Source organism: Nannobrachium achirus, assembly GCF_963921795.1.
Source record: "Nannobrachium achirus genome assembly, chromosome: 11".
In the NCBI taxonomy this organism is placed as follows: domain Eukaryota; kingdom Metazoa; phylum Chordata; class Actinopteri; order Myctophiformes; family Myctophidae; genus Nannobrachium; species Nannobrachium achirus.
The window spans coordinates 45,231,962-45,249,006 of NC_137820.1; the positions used below are offsets into that span (position 1 = coordinate 45,231,962).

Here is a 17,045-nt window from a genome sequence, read left to right on the forward strand (position 1 = left end):
GGAAACAAACAATAACAAACAGAGAGAGGAATGTCCACATCACGTTGACAGATGGGTCAGAATAATAAGAAGGCTCTTAGAATCCAAGATGCACAACCAAGCCAGAATGGAGTATTTCTCCCCTGACAATTTTCAGTTGTCGTGATTTCTCATTGGTCAGCAGTGTTTGTCAATCAAGATGCTCTTGTACCATGTCCATGGCCTCAGTAGTCAACCTAATATTTGGAACATACCTTGGTATTTTGGATTACTTTAAAGTATTTTAATTGAATATAGTCACTAGAACATGTGCTTTACAAATCTGAAGCTGCAGGTTGTGTGACCTTTGAATCCGGGGCATGCCCATGGCAACAACATGTTGTTAAGTCATTCACACAAGGTAATAAAACTCGGGGTTCCTCATCCATCTTACTAACAAAAATAAATGTCCATGACATGTCATTGATCACAGCATTATTAATTAATTAAGTCATGCTATCACTGTATCACATCATCAGCTATTAATATAGCAGATACTATAGCCTACTAAGCAAATAAGCGTTCAGTTTTATTGTCATTATATTATTATTATTGTTAAATAATAGTGCCTTATTATCATTCCTAATTTAGTAATTGATTGTGTGTAAAACATCATACACACATCATACATCATCAGTATGATATCTGATTATTATATATTGAAAAATAATTAAGCACATAAAATGCGTTCTTATTGTGCATCTTCCCCTGAGGTTGTCTTTGTCTAAATATAGATAAGCCGAGGTTCCGTCCTTACCCGTTACAGACATGAGGTCACCACAGTGGTAACGTGTTTCAGTGGACTCCCTCTGGCTTTCACCCCCTTCCAAACTCCCAGGCCAAGTATTTACAAAGCGTGTGTATTTCTGTAAGTGTGTATCCGGCGTCGCTATTAGTGTGTTTGGTGAATGAAAACATGTGCATATCGTTTGTGTGTGTGTATTAAAAGAGGATTTTTAGAAGGACAGTCCGGCTAGTCAACAGCTCTTTTGGATCCCATTTACGGCGGTGCCAACTACGCTGCTGTAAATGAAATAGGGTGGGATTTGACCTGGACTGATGTATGCAGTCTGTAGGGTTAGTGTTGACAGCGTCTCAGAGTATGGAATGGACCTATAGATGTGGGGCTATGTACAGAATGGCAAACTGCCCTTCCCTCAACACATTGGTCTATATTCTAAAATATTTACATACACCATCACCAACAGTTATTACAAGTGGCTTTTTTTTATATACTAAGAACAAACATCAACACAGAGATGGCAAAATCTGCATTGACCTGTCTTTTTGACGTACACTGCAACATGTTGTGTACACTGAGCGAGAGAACGGACCCATACATGGCAAATGGTGCATTTATTTAGCACCTTCATCCAAAGCACATTACATTGTGCATTACTTTCTGAATGTAATGCACAGTGTAAAGCACTTTGGATAACTTATTGGGTTAATGATTCACCCTTTCACACACACATTCACTCACCAATGATGGAGGAAACCATCAACCAGCTCATTGAGTGGCAGTTGGGGTTCAGTGCCTTGCTCAAGGACACTTGAACTCTAACCCAGCAGGGAGCTAGGGATCAATCTAGGAAACGCAGATTCCCTAGCAGCCACTCTACCTGGCTACCTCTGCCCCATAAGGGTGCATCATGGGTCCATTTGTACACTCTCTGAGTAAAAGTGTGCTCAGGATTCGCCACAAAAAGCAGCAGCTACTACGTATAGTAGCTGTAATTACTGTGCACAGTAGCCTACAGTAACACAGTAATTGCAGTCTTGGAAATATGAAGGTGAACCACAAGGATTGTGACTAGCATTTCAGTCAGCACTCATCATACTCTATGTGAAATATGAGAAGCCGGGACAATCCACACTAATTAAGAGTGTTAAGATTGTTGTGCTTATCAAGGCTATGATGTGTTTATTCTATTCCCATTAGGCTGTGTACATGTGAGCAGTGGACAGGCATCTTCACCCAGGAGTGTCTTCACCCAGGGCTTCCACCCTAGTAAGAAGATACTCCACCCAAGCACTGTGCCAGTTCTTCGAGCTTGATAGTCACCAATTTTAGACTGCTGCTGTCATCTGAAGTTGATGTTCGTATTTTTTGCTGATAGGTAAAGCAGGCATGTGAGAGATGAAACTGGATACCCCAGATCCGGAGGTTCAGGCCTCCTTGGAATTACCTCTACGTCCAATCCCACGCCCCCTTCCCGATTATCATTTCAGTCCTTGATCGAGCCTTTCCCTTTTTTAGTCGACAGCGTCGTCCGAAATTCACACTGCGGCAACCGCAGGGGGATCGGTGTCAAAGGAGAGCCACACATGGGTTGTTAATCAAGCATGACATCAAAGATCTAACCTGAACCCTTCATTTTTATTTGGTAGTATCTCTGATTCTAATGGCTGTGCGAGTGACACTAATACAGATACAGTAGGTGTTTGGCTGCAGAAGAGAGGAGCTAATCTGTGAAAAGTATAATTGTGAGTGAGTATCAACTCATCTATGTAAACAGTCTTCATACTCCTGATGAAGCTCAGCCAGAATAGGCCTACAATATATCCAGATGTATGACATCAGGTACTATACAGTATGTACGTAATTGCAAAAATAAGCAATTTTCATAATAATTTCCTGTAACCCATAGATACATAGCAACCTTGTTTCCTTAATACAGACACACATACAGATTCTTAATTGACTACCACCACCAGACACTGAGTGTAATGCCAACAGTAGACTAACTAACCAATAGTCTAGCAGGCTCTCTTTTGTCATTCATTGTTATAAATTAAACCCCCCTGCATTATTATTTATTCTAAGCCACTGTCAAAATGAGGTCTCTATAGTTGAAGCCTGGGTTTCAACATTTGCAGAGGGAGGGAATAAGAAGTCTGCACACATCTCAATATTATCAGTGTTGTCATTTTGTACATTGACCCTGTATTTTCCGGAGATCACATTTCATCACCAACATGTCCTTAGAGTCCCAGACATAGTGCATTCTTTCTCACGAAACCCCACCTATTAAGCTCGCTTCATGGATTTATATACTTGTGTGTATAGAGGTTGTATTTTCAGCTTTCACCAGACCTGTAATTGAAACCAGCTCAAAGAGCAACCCTTTGCTATGGAACCTTAGAGACTCCTATAAATAAACAGGCAACACTCCTTCAACACTTGGCTATATAGCACATGGAATGATTAGCTCATGGCAACAACCGTCTGATCTACAGTGTGTACCCACCACTACTTTTCAGAATGACACATGGTGTATTAACAGTACTGTACATATAGACTGGACATTTTACTGTAGGTTATAAACGTAGCTATACAATGTTGTTTTTACACTTTACTGGGCAAGAAACTAGGTCCTGTCAGGTTGGCCTGTAGCTGCTATATGGCTAATCACTAATATTACTTTAATATTGGCAAGTTAGTTAGCCTATTAAATGTATTATAAATATGATCTACAGAAGATGCTATAATGTAGCAAAATACTAACTGCAGTTGGCCATAGAACCAAATTCAAATTATAATGGGCCTTTGTTGTTGTTGTTCATTGTTTACTAGTGCTTGCCCGCGGTTGTGTATATGGAGGTGAAAGTATCGGCTTCTTCTTCTTCTTTCGTGTATCATCGTCCTTGATGATTGGTTGACAACATTGTATTTCACAAGATTGTACCGGTAGGTATGGTGTTCCGTGATGTCAGTCATCTCCAAATTTGGTCACTGTTTCAGCATGCGGGTATATCAGATTTGGGCACTGTAGGCCTATCAGTGATGTCAGTCATGAAGTCATCTCCAAATGTGGGCATTGTTTCAGCATGCGGCTGGCGACACTGTTTAGTGTAAGACTGATGACATCACTGATGTCAGCATGCAGACAGATGGCAGATGGCAGACAGACATTACATAAATTAATAGTTAGATTAGATAGATTGTAAAAGGCCAAACCAGTGATAAAAATGGGTATACCAAAAGTAAATTCAAATAACAGTGAAGAATCATTTGAATTCTCTTAAGCTCTTAATAGATGCAATAACACCTTTTTTATGATGGGGTAAGAGAGTTCCAATTTTCCATCCATGAGTAAAAGTTTATAAAACTCTTTCAGAATCCTATGTGAATATCTAGGCTATTACAACCCCAATTTGTTGATAATCCTTGGGCCTTTAAATAATGAATGTCACCCCCTAGAGGTAAAAGGTTGAGAAGTTACAGTAGCTGAAGAGGAAATTGCACCTGACGCGACCATGGACGGGCAGCCAGGAGCCTAATTGAATTCAGGTGATACTGCGTGAACTTCTTCTGCTAAGACATTTCTCGAAGGGACGACAGGAGGAAACAACGTTCGAGTTTGAGCTTTTTGTGTTTTTTATTTAGACCTATCTATATCTTTTTTATGCATGCATTTTATTTAAAATGATTCAACTATTAAGGCATCGGAGAAGCCCACCAAAACCAGTGAGTAAATCCTAATTGTACCTGTTTTATGGAAGAAGAAAAAATGCAAAGAAATAGCTATTTCACAGTTGTTAAATAATATTCCCAAAAAATACTATTAGCCTACGCACGCACGCACGCACGCGCACACACACACACACACACACACACACACACACACACACACACACACACACACACAAGAAAGTCTAATATCTGAAAACATAATGGATAGGCTGGGTTGTCATGGTGACTGTATAAAGAGCATGGCTACATTACAACCTGAAACATAAGCCCTAAGGAGCTCGCCCCCAACAATACTGTGGGATGCGGACATGCGGTGGGCTGTACAGTAGGCTTCTGCTAAGGTTGGCAAGTTATGGCAACACAATTCCTAGTTTTGGCATACGATGTTTATATGTAAGGATGTCATTTGTAACGTTAACAAAAAGAGCTCCCGCTGGCGTGGCTTAAATATGTAGCCTACTGTACACATAATGCAAATCTGATGATGAGAAAACAATGATAACGCTTTAGCTACCTCGGTGCTTTGACACCTGTTGCAACTTGTTGACAGAGGCTAGCTATTCTGAATTACAACATTTCAGACGCTGACTCACAAATGTACAGTAGGCCTATCTACTTTCAGCATGGCATTGACACCCTGTGGGTCTGTAGTTAATTAAGAATCTGTGTGTTATGTTTATGGAAACAAGGTTATCTGGTTATCTAGGGGTTGCAGGTAATGATTATGAGGTAGTGTAATGTAGCACAATTAGATCTGTCTGGGAAGCATAGTAAGTTAGATGCATGTGACCAGGTCAATAAGTGTTAAGTGACAGAGTTTTAAGTGACAGGGTAATTGGATTGCATTCTGGCAGCACCACAGTAGTTTTCTGGAAATAGGCCCTTGTTACATTTTTTTTACATTCGATTTTCTTTTTACTTGTTTTTTTTACTTTCTTTTTTTTTCATAAGACTTGGAACAAGCCTGGCCTGAGGTGGAAAGATGCAACATAGTGGAAATGTTCCCAGCAAATACGCTGGATTGACAAAATCTGATGGCTGTCTAGGCATGATGGCCAGAATATTCATTTCTCCCCACAGTTACAAGGACAAGGATAATATGATGCCGACCTGCAGTGGAAGCACTCACAGTCACATGCGTCAGAGAAAGAAGAATGATACTGACATCATCTATATGTGAGAATCAGGATCAGTCAGCACACAAAAATGAAGGTATGCTCAGAATCATATACAGTAGCCAACATCATATTTTCATTAATTTTCATTAATTGGTTGTTTTATATTGTGCAGTGTTGAAAATGATCAGATTACATTTCCAACAATTAGTTGCTAATACGTTACATTAACAATATCATCAGCCCAACCCCTCCGCTCCACTAAATATTCCTTAGGGTATCAATTAGGCAGTCAACTATTATCTCAATATGCAGTCATTCACTGAGCTTATCTTTTCACACAGCACTACGCAGTGTGCAGTCATTACCCAGAACCACCCAGGTGGTGTTTGAGACCCATTCAGGGAGAGCCGTGGCCCGACTCAGAGAACCCCGCCATCTGTACGGTGTGTCTGGACACATGTCTCAAACAGTTCCACGCTGGCCTCAAGAGTGTGTGGTCATACCCAGGCAGATTCATCACATTGGTGAGACAGAATATTAAGGGAACTTGGTGGTTTAAGTCAGTGTTCCTCAACCTTTTCCTTTTCCTGCTGCGATAATCATATTTTTTTAACTGGGGACCCCCCACTCTGACAAGCACTTGTAATTGTAGTTGAGGCATTACATTTAGTTTGACTCGGTTCCACAGATAGATATAGTGAAAATAGCCTCGCAACACAACGCCTCGCAACGCAAGGCGTTGTGAGCTTGTAGATCAGCTATTTTCAAACTGTTTCTTATATTATTTGACAATTTGGACAATATTTGACAAGTTTTTATAATAGTTTGTTGATTACTTTTGATGAAGTAATGGTATTACTATTTTTTCCATTTCCTTTGTTTTATTATTTTACGTTTTCATTTCTTTTCTTTACTGTCATCTGGGGGACCCCCTGGGGGTCCTGAACCATAGTTTGAGAACCACTGGTTTAAAGTAATAGTTGAACGATGCAGCTTTTATCATTGTATCTTTTGGGGTATGTTGTTTTCGTGGAGTTCCATCATGGTACGGTTGGTTGGTGCATCACTGGACACACCTCCTGTGAGGACTTTATTCTCCTGTTTTCCAGAGTGGTCCCCTTCCACCCCAGAGCCTCTTTATGTGAAGACAATCCTGACTGAGCTGAAACAAGCAGAAACAAACATGGAAGGCATAATTGTGTACAATACAGAAGAAGGTATGCAGCATTTGACAGAGAAAACCTGTCAAAGCCTGATGGCAAAATGTGTTGTGTAGAGTGTACTTTCATATTATATATTGCTATAAAGAAACACTAAAGATAATAATGCAGGGTGATGATCACTCTGCATTCGTCATTGCTACAGGTTGAATACTGAACGACGAATACCAGGTGTTTATTATCATTTGGTCAACAGTTTAATTTAATTAATAGCTTATCATTACTGGCAACGAGGAAATGCCCCTGCAAACGATTGGTAGTCGGATTCCCCAACAATGTGAGACGGGATTTGGCTGAAAACATGGTTGATGTTTTGCTTTTTTCTCCTTTACAGTCTGGAAAGCCTCCAATCTCTGTGCCCAAACAAGTGAAAAAGACTTGTAGCTTCTGATTGGTCTGTGGAGGGGGTGGGACCAGTGTTATCCAATGTAAAACTCTAGTCACTTCCTGACTTGCCTACATAATGGAAATATGAGTCAAAAGGACCCAAGCCAGACTGAGACGTGAAGTGAGAAAAAGACGAACGTAGTGAATCAGGATGCTATGTAATTTATGTATTTGTTTTACAGTGAAAGAAAACTACTTTTCGGGGTCTTGTGTTGGTGGGAGCCGTCAGTCAACTCTGAGTCCTGGTGCTATATCCCTAACTGGGCCTGATGACACTACCCTGCTGTTTGAAGGACGTTTTGAAAGTGGCAACCTCTTAAAGGCTGTCAAAGTGTAAGATGATGTAGCAGTTCACACAGTGTACTCATAGGCATTGCAATATCTGTTTGTATGGTCTCATATAGCCTTCATATAGCCTGCTGTAAACCTATTCTCTTTCAGAGGTGAATTTGATTATGAACTCTATCTGCGGACTGACCTCTATACCAAGAAGCACACTCAGTGGTTTTACTTCCAGGTCAGGAACGCCCGAAGACATGTGCGCTATCGCTTCACCATTACCAACTTGATGAAGATGACCAGTCTGTACAAGTTGGGCCAGCTGCCTTTGCTGTACTCGGAAGAGAAGGCCAAAAGTCAGGGAGTTGGTTGGCACAGGGTGGGCCAGCATGTCTCTTATTACTGCAATGGGCGCCAGAACTTCAACCAGCCTTGCTACTCCCTCTCCTGGCGCCTTTACTTTCCTTATGACCAGGACACCTGTTACCTGGCCAACTGCTATCCCTACACTTATTCCAACATGTGGGCCCAGCTTTCTGAAATTGAGCGGGACGCCAGGCGCTCACGCTACTGTAAAGTCCGGACCCTGTGTCGCAGTCTGGCAGGGAACCTGGTCCCAGTGCTGACAGTGACCAACCCTTCCAGCCAAAAGGAAAGCAATGGCCGCACACTGAAGCCAGCAGTGGTACTGACAGCCCGGGTCCATCCAGGGGAGACCAATAGTTCCTGGGTGATGAAGGGCATCCTCAACTTCTTGCTGGAGGACTCTGCTGATGCGGCCATGCTCCGAGACACCTTCGTGTTCAAAGTGGTGCCCATGCTCAACCCGGATGGCGTGATTGTGGGAAATAGCAGATGTTCTCTGATAGGAAGAGATCTCAACCGCAAATACAAGTCCAGCATAAAGGAGCTGTTTCCCACTGTGTGGGCTACACGTTCCATGGTCCAAAGGTACTTCTTTTTGAACCATCAGACAACCAGCTTTGGCTTTCAGAACAAAGTTATAATTGGTTCAGAGGAACCACAGTGATTATTTTTTACTCTGTTCACCAGGTTGTGTGAGAAGGGGAAGGTGCTGCTATACTGTGACCTCCATGGTCACAGCCGCAAGCACAATATCTTCACGTACGGCTGTGAGAACCTGGGGCTGGTCCAGAATCCCCCACATGAACGCATCTTCCCTTTGATGCTGAGCAAGAACTGCCCCGACCTGGTACTTTTATTAAATGCAGATTTACCAAGTTCAGAGCAGATTGTGGGCACCTTGAGTGTGAGGCAGCTACTTGATCTGGTGTGATAGGGTCCAGAGGTCTCTATCATGAACAAATGGATACTGTAAATGCCAACAGTCAGAAAGTCCTATAGCCATTTTTAACCCCTATGCATAGCTGGAACTGTCAACAAGACGTGTGCTATCCTTATAAACTCAACAGGTCTGTATTTGTGTTTCAGTTCTCCTTCCAGAACTGTAAGTTTAAAGTCAAACGCAGTAAAGAGGGGACTGGCAGAGTGGCTCTATGGAGACTAGGGGTCATCAACAGCTTTACCCTAGAGATCTCTTTCTGTGGATCCAGCATTGGTACAGAGACCATCATGACTGTGTTTAACTTACTTTAATCCACATTTATTTTATCACTGGAAGTGATTAAGATGGACGGTTTACTGCATTTGATCTCTTTGCAGGTCAACGGACAGGAACACATTTCAACACACAGGACTTGGAGATGATGGGATTTAATTTTTGCGATACATTGTTAGATTATTGTGACCCCAACAGGGCAAAGGTGGGATTCCATTGGATGTTTTTGTTTGGAAAATCTTACAAATGGATCACAAAACTTAAACAAGTCTGAGATGTTGTTCTTTTTGCAGTATATTGCATGTCTTAGAGAGCTCCAGGAGATTGCTAGACCTTGTGTTGATCAGTCTTCTGAACCAGCCAATATTGAGGCAAGGTAAGTCTACAGTTTTTGTTCTATTTCAAATTTCAGCTTCATCAAATTGAATGAATCATTATTTGTTTCATATGTCTTTTATCATTTCTGATAATCTAACATTTCTATAAAGACAAAGTTTCCATCAGTCAACACCAGCTTTTTAATTGCATTTTCAAACTTTCTTTTGGGTAATTTCAGCACCAGTGGATCTAGTGGAAATAGTTCAGATTCTGATGAGCCAGCAGTTGACCTCTACTCGTTTACCAAGGTCACTGACAGTTTTGTATTTCTAACACTGAGTTTAACAGAACTCCCAACAGTGTTTGTCCTGAGTTTTGGTTTCTGTGTGACTTATTCTATATTCATCAGAAACAACAAAAAAACCTGAAGACCAAGAAGAAGAAGAGAAGGAAAAGGAGAACTCACTTGTTGAACACTCTAGAGATGCAGGATGGCAAGGTGCGAAGGCTGTTATTTAAATCTCATACTGCCCTCACAAAACGCTAATGTTAGACTGTTTTTATTGCTCGTAGTAAATGTGATATTCTATTTCTGTTACAGTACGCAAGTATCAACGGGACACTGGAGAACAACACACTGACACCAGAGTCCAGTGGCACAATGCCATATCACCATCTACAAGTAGGTTTTTCTGTAAATTAGATTAGACCGACACATGCTTTTCATTTCAGGTGTCCTAGCAGCAACAGCAGTGAGAATGAGGAAATGATGATGAGGAGGATGATGATATAAAATACTTAGTTGCTGGCCCTGAATGACTGAACGGTTTACGATGTGCACTGTATAAGTAAATATAAATGTACAATGTCTATCAACAATGAATCTGTATATCTGTATATCAACTATGAATATATATAAGATTATAATATTCAATGACAATAGCTGATCTACTAACTCACGTGTTGCAATGTGACATGTTTTGAGGTTGTAGATTGTCTGCAAAGATGTTTAATGTAGACAAAAATTGTGTTTGTATGTGTGTGACACACACACACACACACACACACACACACACACACACACACACACACAAACACACACACACACACACACACACACACACACACACACTCTCTCAAATATACACACAGGCTGTCAACACTCAGCAGACCTTCCAACAGTGAGTGTCTGGATGAATATGTACAAACTATCAACAGTATGAATTAATATAACTACAATCTCTCAACAATTATCCTTAACAGGCATCTGTCAGTTTGGCTATGTACATCCGAGTAGTCCATGCAAGGTTAGGGTTAGTAGTAGTCAGCAGTCAGTAACAACAGACAGTGCTGGCCTTAGCGTTCTCTACGGTTTCACAGTTATGCTGTTACTGGGACAAAACAACAGTGAGGAAACATGATAGTGACATAACTTCTGTCATAACTTGCTAAATATAACAGACATTATAATAACAGACCTTGTGCCTTGACACAAGGGGGGAGGGGAGGGGACGGAGGGAGCGAGCACACTTTCTCACTTTCAAAGTGATCTGTTAGGCCCATGAAGTATCCATGGCCATTAGGAGCAATTTAGCGTGACACAGGAGAGCCTTTCCACGGGGCTCCCTCTTTCACAGGCCTGATGAAAAGCAATGCATGTCAGGGGAAACCAGAGCTGGCAGACGCACGCTCCCCAGCAGGGCCTGATGGAGATGGTGTCACTTTCACCCCTCCCTCCTTCTCTCTCTCTCTTTCCCTTCGCTTACATTCTCTCTCTCTCACACTTGCTGTCTTTTGCTGACATGCTCTTTCTCTCGTGCACTATTTGACTCGCACGCTCACTCAACCCCCTCGGTCTCGCCTACACAAACGTGTTTCACTCACTACAGTACCGTCTTCTCACTCACTCTGTCTCTTTCCTTTTCTCTTTCTTACTCCCTTTTGCCTACTGTGCATTTTCTTGTATTTCTTTCGTCAATGCAAGCACTGTTGAGGGTGTAGTGTTTTATTATTGTATATTTAGTTCATTACTGATTGTGTTTCTTTGTATCTTAACTGCTGTGCCTTTGGCAACTGATCAATACACGTCTTATCTTATCTTATCTTAGTTTCTCACTTTCAGGCATGTGCACACATACAGTAGACATCAAAGGGGGCTTGAGCCCCTGCCCTTTTATCCATCTGTAAAAAGTGCCCTCTACAGACCATGAATGCCGTTTTAATGCTCTTGCTGGTTTTAATATTGTGAAATAAATGCAAATGCCCCCTTTCCATGCCATGAAGGCAGCATTCAAGAGAATTGCCTTGTCCAAACTGAAAGAATTGCCCTCTCTGTGTAGAAATCCATGCCGTTATATGTATTGACTGTGACGTATTATGCTTAGTTCAGTGTGGTGTCAAGCACCGCTGCGACGCGTTGTGAGCTTGGAGGTCTGCTATTTTCGAGATTTTCACCAAAGGGCCCTTTTACAAATTTCAGCCCCTGCCTCTCTAACATTCTCTGCATGTCCCTGCTCACTTTTATTTCTTGTTTTGTGTGCTGCAGCCAGAGGCGCCTCCAGGTTCTCAGTACCTTCCTGGGATTGAGCTTCCCAGCAGGGAGGGTAGTGCTTCCCCCCCAGGGCCCAATGCTGCTGCTAAGAAGGTACAAAACGTCATTGTTTACAGCAGTTCTCAAAGTGAACGGTCCTTGAGGGGGTTCCAGGGGGTCCCCAGCTAAATGAGTTAATATAGCGTCACAATCGGTTTAACCACGTTTATCCACCAGATATTATAATTTGCCTATTCAAAAATAGCCAATCTACAAGCTCACAATGCATTGCGACGCGCCACGTTGTGAGCTTGTAGATCTGCAAATTGTGAAAAATCTGGCATCAGTTTGAAAATGTTTACACAAATCTTCTCTTATGGAGTCCCTGTCACAAAATCTTTTCAGATGGGGTTCACAGCCAAATACATTTGGGGGTCCTTGACATAAAAATGTAAAAAGGAAAAAAAGAGAAGCCAGAGAAGCACTGGGATTTGTTGTTTAATTACAGTGGACATCATAAACCTTGACTCTATAGTAAAATAGTGCAGCGGAGGAGTTCTGCTCACCCACAAAATGACTCAACACACTACCTTAATTCATTACCGTTAGTTTTATTCTTTTAGCTTTTTACTGTATATAATGCATTTACCAAATTAACCCTGGCAGCTGTTGTGCCTATTTTGGGCAATATTTTATACACAAAAAGCTTTGTATATTGGATATATAAAGCTCAAGCTTAAGTGGTTAAAGAGTGTGTTCTGTTGTGTTTTCAGTGGCATCATTTGATGATGTTTAATGCATGATCTCTACATGCAATGTCTGCAATTCTCTGCTCTCTCTCTCTCTCTCTCTCTCTCTCTCTCTCTCTCTCTCTCTCTCTCTCTCTCTCTCTCTCTCTCTCTCACTTAGTCTTTGACACACAAAGAGAGGGTTGAGAATGATGAGAAGAATGTAAAGAGCTGAGTGCTCTGCTTTTTGGTATTTGCAGTTGAAATTTTGAGTTTGATATTAATAAATGTTTTAGTTCAAGTCAGTTTAACTTTGTCCCTCATAGTGCAGTTAAATGGGTGCACATTGTGAATGATGCAAAACATAAAGCTAAGTGTATGATTGCTTTTCTTTGGCCCACAGCCAGAACGCCTGCATCATCTGATGGAGGAGTACATGCGGAGCAGGATGCAGTCAAGCCTGGGACCGACTGTCAATGGTGGGCTCAGCAGCAACTCAACCCTGTTATGTGAGATTGTTCATGATTTCACACATAAACATGTCTCATACGTCTTGCCTGTCCGTGTAGCCATGTGTTTTGTTCATGATTAATAATGACATTTTATTCATGTTTAATATTTCACATACCGTAAACCAACAATTGGTACATATTAGTATTAAATAAAATTGAAATGAAGATAAAATACCATTGTATTCACAAACCCACACATTAGACATGGAGAAATATGATTTTATGCACATGAACATGAAACTTTGTAGCTTACCAGACTAAAGAGTCACTACCCCTGTGAATAAAGTCACTTGAAGGACTCAACCTATAATAATAATGATAATAATAATAATGCTTCATATAATTGGTCCTCCTGAATAATGCTCATTATGTCTACTCACTCTGTGTCACAGAGGAGGGCTGTGGAAACCTGTTCAGAAACTACATTGGCAGTTTTTGAGCGGAGCTAACCGCTTCTACATCTGGCTTTGTCTGCTTCCTACGTCTGTAGTATGTATGTCCCACATTTGGCTCATTGGCCAAGCTTCGTGGAGCGCTTAAATATCACTGCTCACTCCACACTGGGTGTGATTTAGTTTTTATTAATGCAAGAACAATGGCTTCCAATTCAGCATGCTAACTTTGCAGAAAGAGAAGGCTTTGGTATTTGTAGGCAGATTAGTTTTGTCATTCGCTGGCAGTTTTCTATCGTCTACTTTCAGGCGATTTGGTGTAGAGGGAGAAAAGGAGGGGAACAAGAACAGAATTAATCTGAATTAATTTTATCGGGTGTAAGTGGTTAAGTCCTTAGGCAAGTAAATTACCTGTGGCTGCCATATATTCATGAAGCTGCTTTCTTTGTCTTATCTCTTGTCGGATGTGTTCTACAGTATATGCAGTGGTGTAAAGTAACTGAGTACATTTACTTAAGTACTGTACAGTTTTGAGGTATTTGTTCTTTACTTGAGTATTTCCAATTTCCAATAGTTTTCCTTCTACTCCACTACATCTCGGACTTTGTAGATCTCCGATTTTCAAACATTTTGTACTTTACTTTTGGTACTTAAGTACATTTTGACACCAACACTTTCATACTTTTACTCAAGTACATTTTGAACTCTGGACTTTTACTTCTAAGGGTGCCCTCACACCAAAATACCTAGAGTGGAATCCGCCAATGCATTTCAATGAGAATGGAGCGTTTTTTTGCCAGTAGAGGATTTCTGCCAAAAAACGCTCCATTCTCATTGAAATGCATTGGCGGATTCCAGTCGAGGTATTTTGGTGTGAGGGCACCCTAACAAAGTATTTCTACATTGCAAAATTGATACTTTTACTTAAGTAAAATATGTGAGTACTTTTTCCATGTGTGTGTGTGTGTGTGTGTGTGTGTGTGTGTGTGTGTGTGTGTGTGTGTGTGTGTGTGTGTGTGTGTGTGTGTGTGTGTGTGTGTGTGTGTGTGTGTGTGTGTGTGTGTGTGTTTCTGTGTGTGTGTGTGTGTGTGTGTGTGTTCCAGACAATGCCTGGGGGTCCCCTCTTCTGCCCACGCTGCACCCTACTCGCCTCCCTAAGGAGCAGCTGACAAGACAAAAGGAGCTCCAAACTTTGTCCCATGTCCAGTGTAAGCGTCTCAGATACTTGCCCATCTCAAATCCCACCATTATTGTGGGCTCGCTTTAGCGACCACACTATAGTTGGCCTCAATTTATATTTATTCAGACACTTGTTTTGGCATCCTACTAGTTATTTAGCTAGACATCTTGTTCAGCTTTACACAGTTATGTGTGCTTGTATTGTTCTCTTTACAAATGTTTATCCTTTTTGAGATTTTCCTCTGGGAAACGAATTCTGTCTTACCATTTATATTACTGCCATATAGCCATAACTCCAAAAGAATACACCTAGTGTAAAGTGAGCAGTGCTCACGATACAAGACAAGTTGATATCGTTTGATAATGTGTTGCTCTGTACTTACAGTATATAGTTCACTTTAGAGGTTATTACATCATATACAGGATTATGGTAACTGTGATATGTTTGTACTGGAGGTTGGAAAGCTCCAGTGCGGTCCAACCCCGCCCCCATCACTGTGATTGGCTGAGACGTGCATAGCTCCCATTTCACTAGGAAATACGTCACGAAACGGAAATTAAATACTCTCAAAATACCATTTCAGCTCGTCTTTAACTCTTCCCACGCTTTGAACGTTAACGTTCGCCCCATTTTTTACAGAACCTCGATGCCAATACAGCGCTCGTTCGGTTCGTTCGTCTGATGACTGTAAGCTGATGAGGGGTCGCGCGGCCGTCTACTGTAAACACATTTTCCGCGGTGATGGTGTAAAAAATCCATTATGCGTTAGATCAACAGAGAACAATTCACTTCCTTGTTGATTTCCTCCGGCTGTAAGGCTCTGTGGCCAGTGACTGGTCTTCTTCCTCTTCAACACATAACAGGCAAATTCACATTCATTCTCGCATGACGCCGCCCTCTGCTGCCTGGCAGACCAAAGTGCACTATTGCACAACCAAAAAAAATAAAAATAAATAAATAAATGTCTGTCTGTCTATCTACTATAACGTCGCCAAGGTAAGCCGCTTTTTGATGGCGCCAGACCCAATAAATAAATAAATAATCTGGCAGTAGGAGAGTTAATAGCCCTCAGCAGATTCTGTGAATGTCGGTACATGTAGTGTTGCATTACTCTTGAATTATGTTGCATCCACAGGCAAACCGTCCCACTGTTCCCCAGACTGTTTTCAGAAGTCCAACAGGTGAGACATGGACAGTTGGACACTTATGCATACGACAAGGTAAAAATTGGGATAGCAGGGGACCCACAAGCCCAAAAGCTCAAGGAATAGGGTAGGACCTGTGATTTTCTGCCGTACTTTTTATTTCTGTTTTATCTATTAGTTTGGTCATTAAGGTCCACAGAATGAGAGGCCTGCTCTGCCAGAAACATCACGAAAAAAAGTTATGGCCATTTGTATATTCACTGTCCCATTGACTCCACTAGAAATATCAAAACAATTAAAAATAAATCTGCTTTAATTAGCATGTGAGGGGTCAAACTAGGGGTTCTTCATGATTCTGAATCCATTGCAAGCATTTGTTTTGCATGAAAAACATTCCTTGGGTTAACTTTCGGCAGCCCAAAACTGTGAAAAGTGGGGAAAAAAGTGATGACTCATCAATGGGACAGTGAATATACAAATGGCCATAACTTTTTTTCGCGATGTTTCCGGCAGAGCAGGCCTCTCATTCTGTAGACCTTAATGACCATACTAATAGATAAAACAGAAATAAAAAGTACGGCAGAAAATCACAGGTCTCCCATTTTGGTGACTGGGTCCCCGGCTAGGATATACCGGTACTTGGTTGCTGCTGATTTGAACCACTTTCAACCTGGTGTCCCTACTTTGGGCATTTTAGACAAATCATGGAAACAATATCAACAGTTTCAAAAATTGCAAAAATAGCAGTTCTACAAGCTCACAATGATGCAATGTGTTGTGAGCCTGTAGATTGTCTATTCTCCCTATTTGTCGTACGATGAAATATATGTATAGTGCCTAAGCGGTTAGGGTGAACACCCTTCAGTAGAATAATTCTCTAGACCATTGGTTCCCAAACTTTTCAGGTCGAGACCCAAAAGAGAGATTAGACGTTTGCCCAGGACCCAAACTAGTGAAAATAACAGATCTACACGTGCACAACACATCGCTTCGCGCCGTGTTGCGGGCTTGTAGATCAGCTATTTTCACTACTTTTTAATTATTATTATTTATTTATGGAATTTCTTAGATTTGTTTGATTGTATGTTTTAAAAACTTTTTTAATTAAAAAAAATAATAAATCTTTTGAAATACGTACAGTATATATTTTTTAAATGTAGGA

The 17,045-nt window shown here is 41.1% G+C and overlaps 1 protein-coding gene across 1 annotated transcript; it reads left to right on the forward strand.

Moving 5' to 3' along the window:
* Positions 1–5,118: 5,118 nt before the first annotated feature.
* On the forward strand, positions 5,119–15,923 carry LOC308294373 (cytosolic carboxypeptidase 3-like; the record flags this gene model as incomplete). Its single annotated transcript, XM_080737105.1, has 13 exons — positions 5,119–5,134; positions 5,955–6,137; positions 6,723–6,830; positions 7,403–7,553; positions 7,662–8,450; positions 8,553–8,712; positions 8,952–9,078; positions 9,183–9,283; positions 9,372–9,449; positions 9,806–9,895; positions 11,942–12,040; positions 13,058–13,163; positions 15,874–15,923. The coding sequence occupies 13 exons, from the start codon at positions 5,119–5,121 to the stop codon at positions 15,921–15,923; spliced, it is 2,058 nt and encodes a 685-aa protein (XP_080593231.1).
* Between the last annotated feature and the right edge of the window lie 1,122 nt (positions 15,924–17,045).